We start from the raw sequence: 18,183 nt of genomic DNA, 5'->3' as shown, positions 1-18,183 counted from the left end.
TCTAGAAAGCTTACACCCTCTAAGACAAAGGAAAAGTCTTTAGCAGGGAATCATCTTTAACAACACATTCATTTGATAAATATTTTTATAGAACTTAAAATGAGGTTTATGTCTGAGTTTTTTTTCTAGTAATATTCCCTTTGTCAAACAACTCTGCAGACAAATGGCAAAACACTTATTTCTAAAATGAAACAGTACTAGAAACATAAAATGGAATTTTTTCAAAGTAAAAGTCTTGCCTTTACTTTAATCTGAAGTGGTAGCTACATACATTAGTAAAATCTGAAATAAAATTATTCCCTGTTAATCTCTTCACAGTTTCTTAAAAAAATATCAGTGAAGATAAATTATCTACCAACTTTAAAAATCTAAACTTATGTTCACTGAACAAAAATAAATTTAGTTTCACAACATTGCCTTTTAATGGCAAAGTACTATAAATAGTGCATGTTAAACTTTTCCCAACAACTCATTTCTATAAAATATTGGATTAAAAATAAAATGAGAGAAACATTCAATATGTAAGGGAAGGTACTAACATCTTTCCAAATACAGAATTTAACTCAAGGAAAATTTAAATAAAACTCTTCAAAAAGTACAATACCAAAAAAGTTTAAGGTAGATTTCCTTCGAAGTTTCAGTGCATTTACAATTGTAGCTTTTCAGAATTGATACCTTTGGAATACTAACTGTGCTCTCTCAGTAACAGGAGATTACATTCTAGTTTATAATTATGAAAGAAAATTTCCATATTTAAGTTAAAAAACACTCAGAACATCCATCATCAGTTGTTAGGGAAAAAAAAAATGCTTTTGTCACTGTCTGGCCCAAAACGTATAGTCAATATGTCGGCTTTACTGAGAGTTTTCCTCTTCACTTAATGAAATTTTTTTTTCTGTTTTGGAGTACTGCTTTTATTTGAATAAAACAGAAGAAAGCAAGCTTCCAAATGACAACTTGTTTCTTTCTGGCAACCAATAAATACTAGAGCCAAGTTACACATGTGGAAACTGAGGCACCAAAACGGATCTGAGCTGTGATTTTAAACCACAGGGCAAGACAACTATAAATTTTAGATTCACAAGGTTTGGCAGGGAAGGGAGTTCCAGTTTGGAGAAAGCGTCCTCGATGCTGCTCTTCCAACCTTCGCCGAGAACACAGGAGCTCGTCGGATGGCTTTCCAGCACTTGGGAAGGGGGTGGAGGATCATTATCTTGGCACTTGGGGTTTTATGGGCATATACCGTCAATATTTCCTGTAACAGTAGAGGTCCTTTTTGGTTAATAAATGCTTAACAGTTGGGATTCTCTTTAAGAAGCCAATTACTATTTTCAAGATATGAGTCAAATTTAAAACAGGACTTTTGCAAAGTACACAGAAGCCAACAGTTAATAACAGTTATTTTATTTGACCAACTTTCAAAGTAAGCTAGTTATTATACAATATAAAAACAATAGCCTCCTACTCAAAATGAGTTACCCTAGATTTATTAGGAAGTCTTATTTTTATAAACAAATTGAATACCATGTTTAAATAAATTTTATATCCACTTTCACAACTTTTTATCCTTTCCTACTAAGGCTACAATTCCGTTTCCACACAGCACTGTCACTGCACATGAAGAGTGGTAAAGCTGCAAGTAAGAATCGGTGTGGATTCAGAGAGCATTTTCAACGCTAACTGAAGGAGAGATGGGGACCCACGGTGCACACTTGTTCTCCTTTCTATACGTACGACTTCTCCACACTTTGCCATGCATTTCCACATCCAGCTTTTCTTGAAAATTATGACAACAAACGGATAGAAGGTAGAGAAAGGAAACTTTAGAGTTTTTTTTTAGGAAGGACTGCATTTAATAAGATGGTGACTTCCACTGTACCTCTTTGGTCATCAAAGAAACAGAATAACAGATTCTCACTATAGTTATTAACCTCACCTGAACTAAGATGTCAGAATGAAGGATGAAATGGAAGGTTCAAACCGAAAGGAAAAAGGCATCTAGCACTCTCATGTATTTACCTGTTGTTTTTAAGAATAAACTGTTAGTATTAAAAAAAAAAAAAAAGAATAACGCCCGTGTGGTTAAACTAGAATTTGAATAAATACCATTTTCAACTTAAAGTCTTGAGTTTTTCCTTGTAGAACTTTTGTGCCATAGTTTTATATTTCCTGCTGTAGAAAAAAAGATTTACTACACTGAAATAGCTTTATTATCAGTTGAAATGAAACTACTGATTCAACTTAAGGTTTGTGAACCAAAAAGCATTTCAGTTAGGAGCAACCTTATTAAGGGCAATTTCTCTATTAAATACTGAAATAAACTGTAACAGATCTTGTAAGAGAAAATAACTTATTCTCTAAATTTTGAAATATGGCAGAAATAGCATTTTAGCTGCAATTATATACTGAAATATCAAGAGTATGAATAAGCCTAGAGTCTTTATGGATCAGAAATGTAGGAAATTTAAATGAACACCTAATAAGGTTATGACTGCACTCCAATTCTTATGTCTAAACAAAAGGAAAAAACAGACATCAATGTACTGTGCTAACACATAAATGACCAAACCAGATTTCTATGGAAAAAAAATCAGGGAAAATTTTTCCATTGTCAAATTTATATTTTCTATAAATATAATGTATGAACCTTAAATCAGCAGACATCTTATTAGAAATGACCGAACAAAACAAAAACAACCAAGGTACAAAAGACAAAAAGGCAAAACCCAATAAAACATAATGCGCTAATGTTCCAATCAGTGTTGGTTATGTTGCCCTCTTGCAAAATGGCAGGCAAAATCATACTTGTTTTTGCATTTGCATCCACATATGTTGCACTGGAACGGGTTTTCATAGCCATGACACCCCATGTGGATGGTGTAAAGGATGTTGTCTGCGAAGTACATGTCACAGTGCTGGCAGTGGTGCAGAAGCTGAGGGTCCTGGACCGGCAGGGTTGGGGCTGGAGTGCTTGGCTGGCTGTTTCCTATGCTGGGAGTACTCGTGTGGGCACTTGGTTCGCTGCTTGGACCGGCCACTGGGCTGTAGTTCCTTTGACTGTGGGATGGCCGCGGTTCAGGGCTTGTGGGAGAGGAGCTCTGGGGAATGCCTGCTGCCACAGCAGAAACTGCCGCCTGCGCAGAGGGCTGCTGCACCAGGAACGGCTTCTCGTCGGGGCAGGGGACGACGTCCGGGGACTCCGGGGTTTGGTTTTCCGGTGGCAAGCTGGACAACTGTCCCGCTAGCGTCGAGAGCTGATTCAGAGGGTTATCGACCAGGAGCTCCTGGGGGTCCCTTGGGAGGCCACCAGCTGGTGTGGTTTTCGCCATACTTTCATAGGAGTCAGTCTGGATATTTGGGATTTCGTGGGTAAAGTCGTTAAGGTAGTCTGGTTTCTGAACCACCATGGAAGGTGGACTTAAGTTGATTAGTGCTCTTCTGCTGTACCCCAGATTGCCTGTTTTCTTCTGTAAAACCCCCCACATCTTCTTGCTGGTTAAGGAAGACCTCGTACCTTTAATTGGTACCATTTTATGCTTGCGCCTTCGGTGATGGGACAGGTTACTTCGATCGCTGCAGCGGAAGGAACACAATTCACATTTGTATGGTTTTTCTCCAGTATGGGAACGCATATGGGCTTCCAGATGACGCTCATAAGCAGAAGCAAATGGACATAAGTGACATCTATGAGGTTTCTCACCTGTGTAAAAAGAAAGATGGGGAGAAATTGCAGCAGTGGCTCATTTATGGCAAGCTTCATATTTGTCCATTCATTAGATTTGGAATCAAAAATGCTTTTCAAAAATTCACACTGCATAAGATTATTAAAATTTGTAAAGAAACCTACAAACTAAAATAAAGGTTAAGAACTCACTAGCAACAATTTTTTAAAAAATTTATTTATTTGAGAGGTAGAGTTACAGACAGTGAGGGGGAGAGACAGAGAGAGGGGTCTTTCCTCTGTTGGTTCACTCCCCAGACAGCCACAACGGCCAGAGCTATGCCCAGCCAAAGCCAGGAGCCAGGTGCTTCCTCCGGTCTCCCATGTGGGCGCAGGGGCCCAAGGACTTGGGTCATCCTCCACTGCTTTCCCAGGCCACAGCAGAGAGCCGGATTAGCAGAGAGCTGGATTAGAAGAGGAGCATCCGGGACTCGAACCAGCGCCCACATGGGATGCCGGCACCGCAGGCGGAGGATTACCCACTACGCCACGGCGCCGGCCCCACTAACAACAATTTGAAATGCAAATATATATTCTATTAGCCAATATTGTATGAAAATTGTTGGAGCCGGTGTTGTGACCTAATAGGTTAAACCACTACCTCCAGTGCCTGCATCCCACATGGGCACCAGTTCAAGTCCTGGGTGCTCCACTTTCAATCCAGCTCCCTGTTAGTGAACCTGGGAAAGCAGTAGAAGATGGCCCAAGTCTTTGGAGCCCTGCACCCACATGGGAGACCCAGATGAAGCTCACAGCTCCTGGCTTTGGCTTGATCCAGCCTTGGCTGTTTTGCAGCCATTTGAAGAGTGAACCAGAGGATGGAAAATTCTGTGTCTCTGTGTGTGTGTGTGTGTGTAACTTTCAAATAAATTTCTAAAAAAGAAAACTGCTATGGCTTCAACTGGCATTTGGGAAAAGAAATAGTATAACTGACAGTAATACTCTATAATAATCCATATACTCCTACTGTAGGTGATATTCCCTACATATAAATGATTTTATCAGGGGCCAGCACTGGGATGCAGTGTTAAGCTGCCAGTGCAATGTCAGCACCCCACATGGGCACTGGTTCAAGTCCTGACTGCTCTACTTCCAATCCAGCTTCCTGCAAATGGCCTGGGAAAGCAGCAAAGGATGACCTAAGTGTCTGAGCAGCTGCCACCCACGTGGGAGACCAAGATGGAGTTCCAGGCTTCTCCCTTTGGCCCGGCCCAGCCCCAGCGGTTGCAGCCACTTGAGGGGTGAAACAATGTAAGGTGTGTTTATGTCTTCCCTCTCTGTAACTCTGCTTGTCAAGTAAATAAATCAATCTTAATAATTATTTTTATCAACAGTATGTCTCAGAGTAACTCAACCATGTAAACATTTACATATAAACTCTTTTCCATACATATTCAGAGAAACAAATACGTATACCCTGTCCTCAGGGAAAAAAAATAAAAGTTCTAATATGAAATAGAAAACTCAAAAATCGAAATGGGCCTCCTCATCCAAGTATGAATGATGCGAAGTGTTCCTTCAAAACCGCCAACACTTCCACACCTTGCAGCTCCTCAGCTGCCAGAACCAACAATGTTAGTTATCAGCACTGTAGCTGAAGAGTCCCAGGCATGTTCAACATGAGGTTTGGAGTCACTCAAGAGTGCCTGATGCCCTGTGAAGCTCTGGGGGCACAACGCTGGCCTCGCCACAGTCCCTGTCCCTGAGAGGCGCTCAGGCCACCACCACTGTGTGATGTGTGAGCACGGGGTGCATGGGCACAGAGGATGACCCCTGGCCTGCTCTTGGGTGGGGCCGGGACGAGAGTCAGGGAGGTTTCTCAGAAGAGGGGACAGCTCTGGTGAGAACTGAGATTAGCAGCAGTCTGCCACTGTACAGAACGTTCTCCCCTTTCCGCAACTGGAACAAGCTGGTGAGGATAAAGATAAAAACGTGATCCCTTCACACTGCCTTCAGCCTTTGCCTCTCCAAATGATGGGGAGAAGTTATCTGGATCGAGCCGGAGATTGGCTGAGGCGAGGAAAGCTCTCCAAGGGCCTCACTCTCTCCCACCTGTCTGCTGCCATTCCACACTTCACAACAAACACACCAACCTGCCCTCCCTGGCCCCTCTCCAGCCCTAAAGCAATGCCTCTCCAGTAGTTTCTCCATTACCTGTGTGGATTCTAATATGTTCGATGAGCCGGGCTGTTCCTTTGCTGGCATAGTTGCAGTACCGACACTTGAGCTTCCCATCAAACGTCCTTTCAAACCCGTCTACTAACATTCCTGAGTTTTCATCCAGAGAGACTTCGACAGACGGGTGATCAAGTCCATTTTGATCACCCTCTGTTCCAGCTATAAACAAGTGAGCAGAAGAAATTATGCATCTCAGAGTCAACTCAATTTAGCATTTTAGTCTTAAGTTGCTGAAAATCTTTGATAAACTGACAGTTCACTTCCCACAAAACGTCAGTTCATAAAGTATCACACACTTTCTGAGCTGAGGCTAATTTTGTACAAAAGCAGAATTGTAGAACCTTGTACAGGGGAATCTCCAATTACCTCTACATAAATCCTATCAGTTTTCAACATGCTTTTGAAGAAAACAGGTGAGGAGACAGACAGGAATAGAGTCTCATTAGGAGTGATGGTCACACACAAGGCTGGGGACTCTAGCCATCCCTACAATTAATAACTGGCAGTCATAATCCCCCTGAAGCCCTAACTCAGTTTACTGTAGTCTAGAGTGATTCGTTTTTTCACTCCTCCACTGCACTACATTTAGAATGTTAAAATTCTAATTAAGCTAAAAAGAAAAACATTGTGCATGAACATTAGGATTCTAAGTTCAGAGCTTCTTAGAGCCTGGTTGTTTACTTTTAATCTAATGTGGCAACATCTTCATACAGAGAAACTGAAAGGGCAGGTGCTCTAAAAGAGTCAAAGTTGTGGGGGACACCTCTGACCTCTTGAAGCCCACTCAAGGCACCCGTACACTTGGCATTAGGAAGGAAATTTTTATTCCTACAGCTTCCTGGGAAAAGGACCTCTACTTCAACCCAGGAGGCAGCAGTACTGTCCCATATAATTCAAGTCCGGCTCCATTGTTTCATCTACCCCTCCCCAAAAGAAGACAAGTGATTCTGTTGGTTGGGTAAGTCCAATATCCAACTAGGCCACTGTACTGGCAGGACAAGGCTCCTTCCTCTCATTGCTTTCCCAAGCCAAATGAGTCTCAAGTTTTGATTATGTATGAATTATTAGAGTTATGAGGATCTTATTAAAATTGATTCTGATCCACTAGATCTAGGGTGGGCCTGGTGTTCTGCACTTCTAACAGGCTCCTAGGTGATGCCTGGTCCCTATTGTCAGGGATCAGCAAGCTTCTTCTACAGAGGTGAGAAACTAAACACTTCTGGCTTTGTGTGCCGTCTGGTTTCTATAACAACTACTCAGCTCTGCTGTTGTGGCATAAAAGCAGGCACAGAAAATATGTAAACAAACAAGTATGCTGTATTCCAATAAACTTCACTGATGGACACTTTAGTTAAATTTCAATTTTCATATGTAATGGCATTATTCTTGATTTTTTTTTCAGGCATTTTAAGATACCAAAACCATTCTTAGCTTGTAGAAAACAGCAGTCCAGATGAGGCTCACAGGCTGTAGGCTGCAGTTTGCTGATCTCTGAGCCAGGTTTAAAAATATATTCCCAATCTGTGGGTGATAAGCAAACCAGACAAACGTTACCCCGCAGGCTCAAACAAGCTGCTGTTTTCTCTAGCCTAGTTTCTCTCCTTAGATGGATGTGCACGGTTAGCCCTTTCTTCATTTTAGAGAACAGAAACTCCTAGTTTGGTGTCGGGTCTGGTCCACATTTCCTAACGGCTGAATCCTTTGTGTCATGAGGCTGCTGTTTGATCTCTTCTGGGTTCCTTGAGCTCCCTGTTAGCGGAGAACCTGGAGGACAGGGAACCTCGACTTAGAACCCCTGATCTGCCAGCAAGCCCGGCACCCAGGGCTGGACCACGTCAGTCTCTCCTCCAGTCAAAAATCAACAACAGGTTTAAAGAAGGAGGCGGGGGGATGCCTGTACCTCTCTAGGGAAAAACAGAACAGAATGACTGCCATTAGTGAACGGTCTCCACCCTATGGATAACTAACTACACACAGCATAAGAACATGTAGAAAATGTAGACGAGAAGGGTTTAATAGTATCAAGATCAGTCTACCTCCCTGAAGAGCCTCGGCGTCTTTGTCCCCACTGACTGATCCAGAGATCATGTTCACGTGGTGGGTCTGCTGTGTCAGGTACTCCTGGAAGTCCTTCACAAAGTCCAGCGGCTCTGGTTTCTTCTCACCCATCTTTGCTCGCTTGTTTTTTTTTTTTTTTTTTCAAGTTTACAGTTTGTTATACCTAGAAAATAAACTGAAATAATTTTATGCTATTTAGGGAGATGTAGTACATAACAAAAACAATAGCAACAGTAACAAAAACTATTTTGTGCAAGGCATTATACAGAGAAACAGAAAACACCAATTCCTTTAAATATCTTATAATCTTCCTGGTAAACTGATGAAGACACAGAATGGGAGAAAGTAAACACATTTAATAATTAAACTTAGGCATAGAGGATGGAAACAAATTAGAGAGAGAGAAAATGAGCCTAGATGAAAGAAATGAGTGTATACAGTGAAGGAAACAGTAAAGAAACCCCACAGCTGGTGCCGCGGCTCAATAGGCTAATCCTCCACCTTACGGTGCCGGCACACCGGGTTCTAGTCCCGGTCGGGGCACCGGATTCTGTCCCGGTTGCCCCTCTTCCAGGCCAGCTCTCTGCTGTGGCCCAGGAAGGCAGTGGAGGATGGCCCAAGTGCTTGGGCCCTGCACCCGCATGGGAGACCAGGAGAAGCACCTGGCTCCTGGCTTCGGATCAGCGTGGTGCGCCGGCCGCAGCGGCCATTGGGGGGTGAACCAACGGCAAAGGAAGACCTTTCTCTCTGTCTCTCACTGTCCACTCTGCCTGTCAAAATAATAAAAAAAAAAAAAAAAAAGAAAGAAACCCCAACCCCACAGCTCAGTCAGGGAGATCTTCCCCGATGATGCACACGCTGCCCATCATGGCTGCTACTTGCCACATGCAGCTACTGTGCACTTGAAAAGTGGCTTTTACAAATGATTTTCAATTTTTTCCTCTTGGTTAATTAAGTTGGAATAGCCACATACAGTTAGCGACTACCAGCAAAAGCTCTTAGCTCTCAGTGCTCACACAAATGAGCCAGCAGTCTAGAAACAGGTGGTCTAACAAGCGGGAGAGGCAACATTTTCCTCAAGGGCCAGAGGGTAAATGCTTGAGGCTCTGCTGACAGAGCCTGTCTCTGCTGCAGTGACACTTTTTCAACTTGACAATGGTGCAAAAGGCACATGTGTTCAGCAGAAGGCACATGTGTTCAGTAGGAGGCACATTTCAAGTTCTGAGGCTGGACCTTTCCCCAGGCCACTGCTATCACTGTGAGGGTCCCTCCTGATGCTGGGTAGGGCAGGGACGACATTCCCAGAGCCCCCTGATCACCAGGGGAATCGACCAATTGTCTGCAATGTGCCGCGTTGCAAAGCCAGGAGGCTCGGTTGGCTACATGGATTAAATGCATTTTTAACTTACTGTATTTTCAATTTACAGTGAGTTTCCTGACCCAATACCATCACAAGTCAAGAAGCATTTGTGGCCATTTTCAATAAAATTATCTTTTCAAAAACAGGCAGATTTGGCCTGCAACCCATTGTGTCCTAACCCCTGCTCTAGAAATATCCAAATCATTGTTTCTACTATCAATTATCCTACACACTCAAACTGGAAGGGGAAAAAGGAGAAAAAAAATCTCTGATACTGGTGTAGAGGGGAAAAGTCCCTTGTGAGATTTTGTAATCACACATGGTCCTCATGTAGGTTTCTGGTCCAAAATCACAAATCAAATAAACAAAGTTCTCCACTAAGAACAAGATGAAGGAATCTATACCTGGGGGACAAAGATCTTTTCTTCCAGTAAAAATATCTTATGCAAATGAATATGATTCTCCTTAATTATATACTATGCTAAAATTTTCTATTTAATGAGTCATTTTCCATTTTAAAAAATTCATCTTTATAGCCAATAATAGTCACCTAAAGTTAATTATTACACTCTTCTCAACACATATGTTTAACTTTTCTTTTAAATTTAGCATATGTCCAAAAAAAGCACATTAAGGGTGGCGCTCAATGAGTCATCACAAAGTGAACACGTCCTTGGAGTCGGCCCCATGTGTGCCCTTCCAGTTCCAGCCCCTGCTGCCCTGCCAAGGGTTATCACCAACCTGCTTCTGACATTTGATCAGTTTTGTCCATTCTTCAACTTTATGCAAATGGAATTGTACACTACAAACCTTTGGCTTCTGTCATTCAACATTTTGACGGTGAGATTCATCCACATTGTTACATGCAGCTGAAATTTGTTCATTTTCATTTCACTGAAGTATGCATGACCGTGCTACAGTTAATAGCACTAACTTATCCAGCTGTACTGCTCCAGAATCCCTGAACTCATCCGGCTGTTGTGAGTAAAGTTTCTATAAACCACACGTCTCCTGGTTAACTACGCACACATTTCTGTTGGTTGTGCAGGAATGAAATGAAATTGTTGGGTCAAAGGGTACACATATATTTAGCATTAAATAATGCCAACTAATTTCTGAGTACACCAATTTATACTCCCACGGTGGTGAACAGGAGTTCTGCTGTTCCATATCCTCATCAGTACTTGGGTATTTTTTGCCCTTTTGATTTTAGTCATTCTAGCAGGTGAGTGTTGGAATTACACCAGTGATAATTTGTTGGTTTCTTTTTTTTATTATTTATTTATTTATTTTTTGACAGGCAGAGTGGACAGTGAGAGACAGAGAGAAAGGTCTTCCTCTGCCGTTGGTTCACCCCCCAATGGCCGCCGTGGTTGGCGCACTGTGGCCGGCGCACCGCGCTGATCCGAAGCCAGGAGCCAGGTGCTTATCCTGGTCTCCCATGCGGGTGCAGGGCCCAAGCACTTGGGCCATCCTCCACTGCACTCCCTGGCCACAGCAGAGAGCTGGCCTGGAAGAGGGGCAACCGGGACAGAATTCGGTGCCCCGACCGGGACTAGAACCCGGTGTGCTGGCACCGCAAGGTGGAGGATTAGCCTAGTGAGCCACGGCGCCGGCCTAGTTTCTTGATTAATGAAGTTGTATAGTCTTTAATATGTTAGTAAGTCATTTAGACAACCTCTTTTTTAGTAACAACTGCTTAATTTTATCTTTTTCTGTTGGGTTGTCTTTTTCTAACATGTAAGAGTTCTTTATGATATTCTTGGATATGAGTTCTTTAATAGATATGTGTGTTTTAAGCATTTTCAGTATCTTCTTCCACTCTGTGGTTGCCTTTTCATTCTCTTAATTTTAACTTTTGATGAACAGAAGTTCTTAATATAGTTCAATCTACCCACTTTTTCTTTATATTTAGAGTTGTGACCTAATTAAGGAATCCTTGAAGATGTTCTGTATTTTCTTTTGAAAAGTTTCAGTATTTTTTTCACCTTCCATATTTTTATGTGGAATTCAGTTTTGTGTATGATGTGAGATGGAGACAAAACATATTTTTTCCAATGAGATTTCCAACTCCCAACAATGTGCATGTAACAGACAAGCCTTTCTCTACTGGCTCTGTGTCACCTTTTGAAATCAGGTGGTTAGACCCGTAGCTCTATTCTGAAAGCTCTGCTATTGCCTATTCTTGCAGCCATACTATACAGTTTTAACAGTAAGTCTTCCTATCTCAGTAACTTAACTCCATCCGTGTTTTCTTTTCTTGTTCAAGCATGTCTCAACTACTCTGGGTCCTTCTCAGCCCAAGCGTGTAAGTGGCAGGACTGGGGCCTGAGGAATGAGGAGTTTCCACAAAAGCACATGTCCCAGTTCACAAACACTTGATCAACTTTTAAGGAATCAAAACTTCTACTTTGACTTAACCGGAAGTCCTCTGCAGACAGACCACCTTTGATTCCGTGGGACACCCTCGAGAACAGTGAGGAACGCTGCTGTTCGTCGTTTTCTGGTCCCAGACTGGTGTGTCTGGTTTCTTCTTGTCCTCCTCTCTCCTGACACCCAATCAGTTCTCTGTCCTGAACACATTCAGGCAAGTAAGGACCTTGGCTAAATCCTCACCTTAATACAGCTCTTTGTGAATAGTTCTTTACTCCCTTGAGAAGCCATCCAGGGGTTTTTGGAAATTATCATTATGACTGCCGCTGTCACTATTTTCTAGAAAGCTGAGACTACTGAAGTCCGTCCTGTGGGTAAACAGAATATCGCGGTGTGAGGCCAAGCTCACCAACTTGAAGTTTCGGAACAGGAAAGGACTGCTCTCAATCTTAGTTTCCCATTTTGTAAAATGAGATACTAAGGAAAGCAGCGGAAGATGGTCCAGGTACTTCACCCCTGCACCCACATGGAGACCCGGGTAAAGCTCCTGGCTCCTGGCTTCAGCTTGGCCCAGCCTTTTGAGGACTGTTGTGGCCATTTGGGGAATGAACTAGCTAATGGAAGAGCTCTCTCCCTCTCCCTCTCTCCCTGTAACTCTGCCTTTAGAATAAATAAATAAACAAATCAGTTGTTTTTTTTAAATGGGATACTACTACCTACTGTCAATGCTATCTTACGTTTTACAGGTAAGGGTATGTAAAGTATCTCTCAACATGAATAGCATATGGTAGGCTCTCAGACAATAATTATTTTTCTGATAATTATTTTTGCAGCAAAAAAAAAAGGTTATACTTCGGATTGAGGAATCCTTCAATGTCTCAAAGTATTTTTTCTTGTTCTATCAGTTCCTCAGCTTGGCTGCAAAATATTCTGCGCTTCTACTTGTCCCTGTGTTACAATGAAACCATCTAAATCTCATTAACTCCTACACCCCAATTAGCAATTTCTTAAACTTGTCTCTTTTTCACTTTTAGGCCAACCCTGTAAATCCCTGCTTTTGCTTTTGTATGGCAGACCTTTCTCAATTTGATGGTTACCGTTAGCTTTGGCTCAGTCTGTCTCAGCCACCCCCTCCATCTCCTGATCTTAATCTGTTTTCTTGCTGAGTACCACAGACTGGGTAATTCATAAGGCACAGACGTTAATGAGCATTCAGTTCTGGAGGTGAGACAGCCAAGAGCACCTGCTGAAGGCCTTCTCACTGCAGCAGAACGAGGGCTTGGGTGCCCCAAGGCCAGAGCAGGCCAGAGCAGGCCGCTCGCTCAAGTCTCCCTTCTCACAAAACCACTAAGACCATCACTGGGCCCACCCTCAGGACCTCAGACCACTCCAATGGCCTCCCAGGGGGCTGCCTCCAAACATCATTAACACATGCATGGGGGATGAAGTTTCCAACACAGGCATTTTCGGGGGGACTCATTAAAAACCACAAAACACACATTCTGTTTCTTAATCATTGTACTCTTGTGTTGTGTGCCTATAGTTGACTCTGCTGATTACTTGTTCTTTAAATTTTGCTCTTTGGTTAGAAAACAAACTAGTCAGCTCCAATGGAAAAGAATAAAAACCAGGAAATTATTTTTTAAATTGTAAGGTCCTACAGATTGCCTATGTTCTGATTATAAAAATTAAGAAAGAAACCACAAGACATACACTGCGACTCAGCATCACTTCGTCCCTGTCAATCCATATAGAAACTCATCTGTTCCCACTGAATGTACTTGACAGGCCTCAATAAGCAAAAACCTTACCACATCTTGATTAGAAAGACTTCACGCTGCTACAGTACATGTGACAGTGCAGCAAATACACAAGATTGTCAGTAAGCAAGCAGAAGAAAGTGGTATTTTTACACATTCATCGCAAGTTTAAGAACACAAATGAGCCTAATTACAGACACTGGCTGGCATATTTTGACAGTTTTGACTATTATCACATTGTCACACTATGAACTGCACTGTGTTCCCTGCCATAAATTGTATGCTGGTTTTCAGGCATAGTGCATGATGGACTTGGGAAGAAAAAAAGGATACCAAAGAGAGAGAGTCACATCGTAAACACGAAGGAGGCTCAAACCAGACACTGAAGCTGCCGACCTAGCGGACTGTCTTGAGGCACAACCTTGGGTGTCATTTCCTCTGCAAGCGTTCTACGTGGCCGCTGACCTCTCCCGCTGCGTCACATCTGCCCACACACAGCAAGCACACGGCCCGGCAGAGCTGCAGGAGGGACGGAGCCACGGAATTCAAAGGAGCGGAAGTCTACATGGGTGCTTCATCTGAAAACATAGCCTTCTCCATCTCAAGTCAAAATCTGAAAGCAAATACATGGGAAAAGAACAACACATCTGAGCTGGCACCATGGTGCGGTGCGGTAGGCCTCCATCTGAGCAACTCATAGGCGTGCCGGCTCCAGCCCCGGCTGCTCCACGTCCCATCCAGCTCCCTGCTAATGTGCCTGGGAAAGCAACAGGCCCAAGCGCTTGGGGCCCTGCCACCAATATGGGAGACCAGGATGGAGGTCCAGGTTGCTTTCAGCCTGGCCCAGGCCCGGTCCCTGCAGCCATTTGGGGAGTGAACCAGCAGATGAAAGATCTTACTCCCCCTGTCTCCATGACTCTGCCTTTCAAATAAATAAATAAATCTTAAAAAAAAAAAAAATACTAATTCTGAAACTACAGAAGACTTCTTGTTATAAAAAGGTCTTCTGTTCAAACCATTTTCCTGTCTTAGTACAGTCTCAGGACTGAAGGCTAAATCTAAGAACTCCACAAATGAACTGATATCCAAAGTTTCTCAAAGCCACTGATGAAGCCTGGAACCCTTGTGAACACAGCATAATTATCTACTTTAGGAAATCAGCAAACCACATTTTTTTTTCTCTAGTGATATTATTCTAGCCATGAATGCAATACCTTGCAGCTTGTTAGTCAAAAATTACTTACACAAAATTTCAGTGTGCAAAATCGTGTCATCAGAAAAGAAACTAGCATTCTCCAATGTCACTACAGATCTGGGGGTATATTCCAAGCCGGATCCACTCCTTCCTGGACTAAATGTCTGTGTCCCCCAAAATGTGTATGTTGAAATCCTAACCCCCAACATAATGGTATTGGAGTGGGGTGGAGCCCTCTGCATGGGCTAAGTGCCCCTATAAGAACAAACACAGAGAACCTGTTTCCTCTCTGCCAGGGAAGATACAATCAGGAAGCCAGCACTGACAGACACTGCCAGGGTCCTACACCTCCCAGTCCCAGAACCATGGGAAGATACAACCAGGAAGCCGGTGCTGACACTGCCAGGGTCCTACACCTCCCAGTCCCAAAACCACGGGAAGATACAACCAGGAAGCTGGCGCTGACAGACACTGCCAGGGTCCTACACCTCCCAGTCCCAGAACCACGGGAAGATACAACCAGGAAGCCGGTGCTGACACTGCCAGGGTCCTACACCTCCCAGTCCCAGAACCACGGGAAGATACAACCAGGAAGCTGGCGCTGACAGACACTGCCAGGGTCCTACACCTCCCCGTCCCAGAACCACGGGAAATGCTGGTTCACGCCACCCAGCCTACAGTAATTTGTTACAGCAGCCTGAATCAGGACAGACACCCAATCGTCTCAACCAGAGAAGCGTTACTCCCAGACTTGATGATCATCAGTCTTTCTGGTGGGTACTTTTACTACATTAGGCTGAGTCTAGCATGGACCTCCAGGGGTTCAGGTTAAAGAGAAACTGGCTAGAGTATGCCTAAGTTATTTTATGCCAATAGCTCCCCCCAAACTATCCATCTGAACCTCAAAAACCATGCCTTTATAAAACAACCAGTGGCTACCAGAGGAAAAAAAGACGAGAATTAAGCTTTGATAGCCCAAAAGAACATGAAAACCTCTATACATTCAAGCAGTAATTTGAGCTACTCTCTGACCTTGCTTAGTTTCTGATAAAGGATTTATCCTGTAGGAAGTCTTCTGATTTTTCTTTAGTCTCAAATTATAAATGGGAAGCTGTCGATCAATACATGCGTGTACACACACACAGAGTCTTCTTAACCAGGAGCTAATTTGCTTAGAACAGAGGCAGCCAGACGTGCACTAGAGGGCAACCACAACTATGAAAGAGAACACAACAGGGAACCGGAGAGGAGGTTTTCAATCTACCCTCCGCCCACCATCTACTTGTTAATAAACTATGGGAGAATTCTGAAAACACTGTGATGAGGAAACAGCAGACTGTGTTTCACTGACTTCGCTTTCCTTGGAAAAGTGTTTAATGGTTACTACGCATGAGGAATACTCAGCGGCCACTTACACAACGACTTAATGTGGGCTGAGGCAGGCCTGCACCTAGAACGTGATCACAGTTCAAGAGCTGCGCTGCTTCTACAGGCAACAGTTACAGTCACTGCCACAAATACTGTGAACAGGTGAGGCCTCATCTGGACGGAGTACCATGGGCCTTTGCCCGATTTCACGAGTGTCAAAAGCTCTCTGGAGATAGGAATATTATGCGACTTTGAGAACATAATGCAAAACAGAAATAAAATCATGTTGGAAGAAATCTAAAAGAGGAGTTATACAATCTAACCTTTTCACCCCAAATCAGTTCCTTTTTCTTGCCACTCCAACATTGATGAAATTGAAATTTACTCTGGAGATACACCAAGGGACTACAAAAGGCCATGGAGGGAATTTGAACTAAAATTGAAAAGCCACACAGAGGTCTGCAAAGAAAAGCACACCACAAATCAAAAATGTTGAAACAAAAACTTAATTAGCATGCAGGTCTAATAAGACAATAAAATCACGTGCCAACCTTACCAGTGCTATTAGCCGAAGCTGACAGATAGCAAAGAGCAAAGCCACAGCTACACAGGATCACTCAAGACAGTTACCACCCCTCCACTGATGGCCGCCTTAGCATTTCATTCTTGGGGCTGGGGCCGTGGCGTAGCGGGTAAAGCCGCCGCCTGCAGTGCCGGCATCCCACTGGGCGCCGGTTCAAGTCTCGGCTGCTCCACTTCCGATCCTTCTCCCTGCAAAGGTGCCTGGGAAAGCAGTAGAAGATGGCCCAAGCCCTTGGGCCCCTGCACCCACGTGGGAGACCCAGAAGAAGCTCCTGGCTTCAGATGGGCGCAGTTCTGGCCGCTGTGGCCAACTGGGGAGTGAACCAGCAGATGGAACACTTCTCTCTCTGTCTCTTTCTCTCTCTCTCTTTGCCTCTGTCTCTCTGGAACTCTGCCCTTCAAATAAATAAATAAATCTTTAAAAAAAAATCTTATTCTTGGCAAATTTTTCACGTCTTTCTGAATTCACGCATTTGTTCACAGTACTTATAAAAGGGTCAAGCCGAGCACTGCTGACCAGCCACAGTGGCATAAAAGCAATGCATTAGATTTGCACGGGAAAATATCTGTAGGAGATGGTTAAAATAAAAACCCACCATGCACACCCAACGGCACGCAGGGTTCTGGTCTTTAGTATATTCTACCTTAACGCGAAACAGGTTTTCGGGTTAACACTCGACCGCTAGGGGGTAAGAACACCTAACGCCTCAATTCAGCTCTCAGGAATATCTTAATTTCTGTCTGTGATGGAGACTCGGCAGTCATCGAAATGAAATGGAATTTAGAACTTGTTAGTCCAGATGTTCTTTTAAAAAAAAACATTTTAGGAAAGTTTTGTTTGTCTTAAACCCAATTTTCTGAGCTCTCACAATCTAGTGGCTTCTCTTTCCGGCTCTGGTCAGCACGTTAGGAGGACACGAGAGGGGCCGAGAGGTTCGTGCCAGCTAGCACGGCCAGCGCAGACCCACGCTCCCCACGGGCCTCCCCAAACTTCACGTCGCCCGGCTCAGCGCGCGGTGCAGCAGCAGCGAACCCGGACCGGGGCGCGGGACGAAGGGCGAGTCCTCCCAGGCGGCAGCCCGGCCCCGTCGGGCGGCGTCCCCGCCAGGGTTCGGGACCCGCACAACCACCTGTGGGAGCCGACGGGCAGCCCCCGGAGCCCCCGAGCTGCTGCCCGACCAGGCCCCGGCGCCGCGGCCGCGAACCGCCCGGGTCGTGACCCTGCCCCAGGACGGACCACGCCCGCCCCTCGCCGGCTCGGCTGAGGCTCGGGCGGGGTCGGCCGGCCCGCCGCGAACCCGGCTCTCTCGCATCCCGCCGCGCCTTCTCCTCCGCCCCGCTCAGCCGCGGCGCCGCCGTCCGGGCCGCAGCCAGCTACTCACCTCCTGACCACCACACCGAGTAACCCCCAGACCCTCGGTCAACGCCGCCGCCGCCGCCCCCGCCGTCGCCGCCGTCTTCGTCACCGTCGCCGCCATGTTTGTTGTGTCTCCGGTTCCCTTCCCGCCCCCCTGCGCTGCTCAAGTCTCGCGTGAGCCCGGCGTAGGGCGAAGCGGAGGAGGGCGCGGTGTGACTCTCTGGGAGCGCC

The 18,183-nt window shown here is 44.5% G+C and overlaps 1 protein-coding gene across 3 annotated transcripts; it reads right to left on the bottom strand.

Moving 5' to 3' along the window:
• Positions 1-98: 98 nt before the first annotated feature.
• On the bottom strand, positions 99-18,098 carry IKZF5 (IKAROS family zinc finger 5). Of its 3 annotated transcripts, XM_062214888.1 has the most exons (5): positions 17,978-18,098; positions 16,337-16,472; positions 7,936-8,132; positions 5,876-6,058; positions 99-3,700 (listed from the first exon to the last, which is right to left on the bottom strand). In XM_062214888.1, exons 3-5 carry the CDS (start codon positions 8,066-8,068, stop codon positions 2,757-2,759), a joined length of 1,260 nt encoding a protein of 419 aa, XP_062070872.1. In that variant the 5' UTR covers positions 8,069-8,132; positions 16,337-16,472; positions 17,978-18,098; the 3' UTR covers positions 99-2,756. The 3 variants fall into 3 exon arrangements, with proteins under 3 accessions (XP_062070872.1, XP_062070871.1, XP_062070873.1); XM_062214887.1 differs by lacking the exon at positions 16,337-16,472; XM_062214889.1 differs by lacking the exon at positions 16,337-16,472 and having other exon boundaries at positions 7,936-8,120.
• Between the last annotated feature and the right edge of the window lie 85 nt (positions 18,099-18,183).

This window comes from Lepus europaeus, chromosome 17, assembly GCF_033115175.1.
Source record: "Lepus europaeus isolate LE1 chromosome 17, mLepTim1.pri, whole genome shotgun sequence".
Classification (NCBI taxonomy): Eukaryota; Metazoa; Chordata; class Mammalia; order Lagomorpha; family Leporidae; genus Lepus; species Lepus europaeus.
The sequence above is the reverse complement of the archived record's forward strand: the minus strand, read 5'-3'. Positions and strand labels throughout refer to the sequence as shown.